The sequence below is a fragment of the Alexandromys fortis genome, unplaced genomic scaffold (genome assembly GCF_014885135.2).
Source record: "Alexandromys fortis isolate MF-2015 unplaced genomic scaffold, M_Fortis_MF-2015_v1.1 scaffold_5, whole genome shotgun sequence".
NCBI lineage: Eukaryota > Metazoa > Chordata > Mammalia > Rodentia > Cricetidae > Alexandromys > Alexandromys fortis.
This window is the reverse complement of record NW_026067924.1, coordinates 20,026,236-20,031,404: the sequence shown is the minus strand read 5'-3', so window position 1 is coordinate 20,031,404 and position 5,169 is coordinate 20,026,236. Positions and strand designations below refer to the sequence as shown.

Genomic DNA, 5,169 nt, shown 5'->3' with positions numbered 1-5,169 from the left:
AACAACAGTGACACCTCAGGGCAGAGGTTCTCAAAATGCAGACTGCGGCCCCTTTGACAAACATCGGTCTCGGAAAATATTTACATTACGATTCTAAACAGTAGCAAAATTACAGTTATGAAGCAGCAACGAAAATAAGTTTATGGTTGAGAGTTACCACAACATGAGGAACTGTATTAAAGGGTCACAGCATTAGGAAGGCTGAGAACCATTGGTCTAGAGACTAATGATAATATTGTGTAGATTTGAGATTTTAATATAAAACTCACTCATGAGGTCCTAAGTTTGGTTCCTAATACCAAAGAACAAAGTTTCCTAATAAAAAGCCAGTCATCAAATGTAACCTTGATACCTTAAGCATGTTTTAGCACACTGGAAACTCTACAATACTGCTTCAAATTTGGCTGCCTCAATTTTTTAATGTTCTGTGCATTTTAAAGAGGGACTTAAGAAACCAGCAGAACATTTCCATAGTCCCTTGGGTCTTTTTGCCAGTCTCTCGCTAAGGAAGCATCTGTCATACTGGCCAAATAGCAACTGAAGCTGGCATAAGAGACAATGACTCGGTGCCTCTCAAGTCAGGCACTTCATACTAACTCCAGGTGGGGACAGTGATGACAAATCCTTCCCTGACCCTAAGTCATGGAACAAAAATCTGGATGTGATTCTGTCTATGCTGGATTACACATTTCATGTTGAAGCAATACAGGTAAGTCAGTGGTCTGAATGTTTTTTCCAATGAAAATAACAAGGTTGCAGCTCAGAAATAGTCTGTTTTAAGAAAACATGGCCAACTCCTCACTGCCTAGAAAACCAAGCAGTTCTTTACAGTCTAACATGAAAACGTACTTTTTCTATTTTTCATAGAACTGAACATCTATGACCAAAATGTAAACAAGGTAAATTTTAATATTTTGATTATTCATTCAATGATAACAATAGTGTCAGTTTCTCTGGTCTCTTGACTTTACTGTATAGCTAACTACACATCTACTTCTATATATCTAGGTAACCTTTAGGTTATTTTGGCAACTTTGGTTGGGTTGCTGGTGACGAGGCCCTGAACTGTCACCCGATACAGAAGTAGAAAGCAGCATTGGATTTTTTCCCCTTGTTCTTGGGTTTTGCTAGTCTTAGAAATTTGAAAATGACAATGAGGATTTTTGAATATATCTAAAAATTTAAAAAATTACCAATAACAAAGATAATGACTTATGTTCCATTTACTAGTGTTAACACTGAAGACCCCTCATAATCCCACAGGGGTAACTAGAGGTGAGCTGTTCAACCAATGGTCATCTTATGTAGACACACATCGCTCTGATGAACTTCCTCCCACTACAGAAGGGAGACAATCTTAGAGTTGTCTGAGGTGTTGCAGCACGTCTACCGATAGTCCCAACTGTTTCACTAAGTTGGCCGTCTGTTCCAGAATCCAACTGAGGCTTGGTTTTTCCATATGTGCGTGCTCCTGTGTTCTGCAACAGTCTGAAGGGGAACAATCTTTCCCGCTAGGACTCTTGTCAGAGTTTTTGTTAAACTCAGCACTATTTTCACAGAGTGTTTCATCTTTAGCTTCATCAATCTTTTTCTCAGCTGGAGCTACATGACAAAGGTCCATATCCTCAATGGAGTCCAATAAATCTGTAACTTGGGGCTGTGGAGTGACTGACTGCAGACGTTTAAGCACACACTCTTCACACTGGCCGACTGCATCCAGAAGATTATTTATTTTACTGATCAAAGTCGAACTACTACCGCGAAGGTGACACCAGGAGAGCAAAGCACTGAGCGAAAATATAAACAAGAGTTAAATAGGAAAAATTCAAATAGTCACAGGCATTTGGAACTCTAGGCCCTACATGTTTTCCTTCTAGACAACACCACCATGCAGAAATAGATTAGCAATAATAATGCATGTCAAAATCAGGAAAGTAACGATGTAAATAACACAAAAAGAACAAACAAAGCATCTTTTAATACAAGTTAACCAAGACTTAATCATATAAACTGTTTATAAATTATACCCCCTTCACAGCTTCATACCAATTTTTTTTTATTTTATATTTTCCCAGACCGTATAACTTCTATGCAAGAAGATATAATTTACATAAAGCCAGAAAAACCAGTTCCTTCTTTTCTTTCCTTTAAAAAAAAAAAACCTAGGCTTGTTAAACTATTAGAAAGACAAAATATTATCAAGACGAATACTTTAAAGACTGTCAAATACTTTAAAGCTGTGTCAATGACATCTCTAATCAGTGTTTATTTCTTAGGAGTGCTCAATATTTAATGGAGGCATCAGGCATACTTAAATTTCTCAAATTACCTCAGTGTTCCCCTGAGTAGTCCATAGTTTACAATGACTTCTGCCCCTTCTTTATATCCTTGATTGAAGCCCTGTTGAAGAGTAACTGCTTTGCCGGCATCTACTCCATCTCTGTAACCTTCCTAAAGACAAGAAACTGATTGTAACTGACACCAAGTCAATCTTTTCTCGAGAAGCACAAAGCACAGAATCCGTTCTGAAAATAGATTTAGCAGGTTTGTATTACGTTAACTGAGTTGATATGGCAGAGACATGAGTCCAAAGCAGGAGGTTTCTTCTAAAACCCAACTATCGGTCTGCCCTTCCTGACCACATTTGTTTCCAGCCTGGCCTGGAATTCCTAATCCTACTCCTCATCCTCCTAAGTGATGACAGGCATGTGCCTCGACGCCACATCCTCAGCTCACTTTGGAATCCAGTGCTGCCTCGTAAACGTTAAACACCAGTTTATGTTAGGTTCTTTTTAATAACTGTTCAGTCGTGGGAACTCCACGTCTGGTCTTGGTAACTTACTAGAACAGGGCAGTTAAGAGAGGAAACTATTTTAGGAATAGCACAGAGGAAGTCTGAACTTAGAAATCTAATCTGAATGAGACATAGAGATTTTGTCCTCTTATAATTGGTCTAGCCCCAGATTCCCAAGGCATTTTTTATAATGATATCATGGCTGTTGGACTCAACAAATATCTCGCTGGAACATTGTTATGGTAGATTATCACAACTGCAGCTTTAAAAGGACAATTAAATGGTTGGTAAATATATTAGGTGGGCACAGTTCTTTTTGCCTTTTACTTTTTAATTTAATTTTTTTTTTTTTTTTTTTTTTTGCAGGGGTGAGGGGCGTTGCGTACCATAACTTGAGTGTGAAGGTCGGAAGGTAACTTCCAGGAGCCTACTCTGTCCTTCCACGATGTGGGTTCCAGGGATGGAACTCAGGTCATTATACTCTGGAATCCACCTCTCTGTGGACGCAGATCTGACCAGTTCTCACCTAGAACTAAGCTGATTCTACCCAGATATTATCAAGCAAGTTTCAGTGAATGGTGAGAGAGAGACCCGGAATGAATGATACATTTACAGTAAAACTGAAACAGTATCTCCTTCTCTACCTGCCCGTGCGGTGACAACATTCTTAGGTTCACCTTTTCCAAGCCGTAGTAACGCCACGCCTCACTTCGGACTCTCCACCCAGTGAAAAACATCTGTGAATGAGTTTTCTGACAGCCTTAGTCCAGTCGGTATATGGACTTCATATACCTTCAGCTATTTCCCTCCCCAAGCACCGAACTCTGGAAAAAGTTCACTTTAGTCCGTCAGTCCCCTGCTCCAAACCCAGCCGGGGCTCCCAAAGAACGCGTGTTTAAAGGTTACCAACCTTTAACCAAGTAACCGAGCTGGGAGAAAGACGGGGCGGCCTTGGGGTCGCGGAGAGCTGTCCCCCTGGTCCAGGCCTCCGCCCGCGTGTCCCGCCCCCCGCGAGCCCTAAGCCCCCGTGGGAATCCCACGCCCCTCGCGTCCACATCCCCCGCCCATTTACTTGGATTCGTCTCCGCATGTGTCCCTGCCATTCACGCTGCACTAACAGAGTCTCGTCCGCTTCCTCATCAAACACATCCTGATCTCCAGGGCTCGGGACCTCGGGAACCCCTCGAACCCAAGACATCTCCGAAGAAACCACGAGCCCCAGAGGCCCGGAGGCCCGGAAGCGGCCGCAAGTGCTTCCGGCCTGGGGGCGGGGCCAAAGGGTAGGTGTGGAACGAAGCGGCGCCTGCGTCTGGTCCTGCAGCCCTGCGACTGGGGAATGCCGCTGTCTCCTCCCTCGCTTTTTAGTCCGGCGGCGGGATAGGGTGGGGTGGGTGTTGGGAGCTAAGACCCACCATCCCAGAACTGAGACTCAGTTTCTGCGTGTGCTGAAGGCCTTGGCTACCAGCGAGCAGCCGAGGACATTGGACTATGAAAGCTGATTCCGCGGTCAATTTTAGATTAAGTAATGTGAACACTTTTGTAAAAGCAGCATCCTTTGTCAGTTGTCCTCTCAACCTTTCCGCTCTTGCTCTGCGAGCTTGAGAGTTTAGGAATTTGGCTTCTGGCCCAGAGTGCATGTTGAAGAACTGGACACCAGCGTTCTTGTTTTAACTTTTGTATGAGAAATATGAGTTATATGATAATTTTTCTGAAAAGTTTTCTGAAATACCTGTTTTTTGTATTAGACATCATTTTAGGCCTTTGAGGGACTGCACACCATAAGCAATAAAACAATAATAAAAGTTCTCTCCCTGAGTTCTCAGGCCCTGTGGACTTCCTATTAGTGTAAAAATGGCAGTTGACCAACAATAATATATAAGTAATTCATAGTTTGCAGATGTAAATGATATGAAAAAGTTCTACTGTGGGAGAAGACAGGTTACTATTTTAGTTTATTTTATATTTTTGTGCTGGGGATTGAACCCCAAGCCATACAAATGTGGAACACGTGCTCTGTCAATAAGCTATTCCCTGCAGCTCCAAAGTTACTGTATTACATTTTCAGGGAGAATTTGTATTCTGTAAATATGTGTATAAAAGCAAATATAAAATGTTAATGTGCGATTATCTAGATATTAATTAGACATAAAATGGTATGAAGGGAAGCAATAGTGATAGTGACTGAAATGAATAAAATAGAAATGTTGTACCCAGATCATGACCTCCAGAGAGAGACCACCAGAGAGAGACCACCAGAGAGGCCCAGACTGTAATAAGCAAGGTTTAATTAGCATAATACAAACATGTTTGGATCTCATCTCCATCCCCGTTACAACAAGGTAGAGAGGAGTTGTATCTCCTCTGTGGGGTAAGCT

General features: G+C 41.9%; 1 protein-coding gene across 3 annotated transcripts; it reads right to left on the bottom strand.

Moving 5' to 3' along the window:
* Positions 1-884: 884 nt before the first annotated feature.
* Yae1 (YAE1 maturation factor of ABCE1) lies at positions 885-4,058 on the bottom strand. Of its 3 annotated transcripts, XM_050142707.1 has the most exons (4): positions 3,867-4,058; positions 3,439-3,531; positions 2,330-2,451; positions 885-1,787 (listed from the first exon to the last, which is right to left on the bottom strand). In XM_050142707.1, exons 1-4 carry the CDS (start codon positions 3,990-3,992, stop codon positions 1,358-1,360), a joined length of 771 nt encoding a protein of 256 aa, XP_049998664.1. In that variant the 5' UTR covers positions 3,993-4,058; the 3' UTR covers positions 885-1,357. The 3 variants fall into 3 exon arrangements, with proteins under 3 accessions (XP_049998664.1, XP_049998665.1, XP_049998666.1); XM_050142708.1 differs by lacking the exon at positions 3,439-3,531 and having other exon boundaries at positions 3,867-4,057; XM_050142709.1 differs by lacking the exons at positions 3,439-3,531; positions 3,867-4,058 and adding an exon at positions 3,181-3,427.
* Between the last annotated feature and the right edge of the window lie 1,111 nt (positions 4,059-5,169).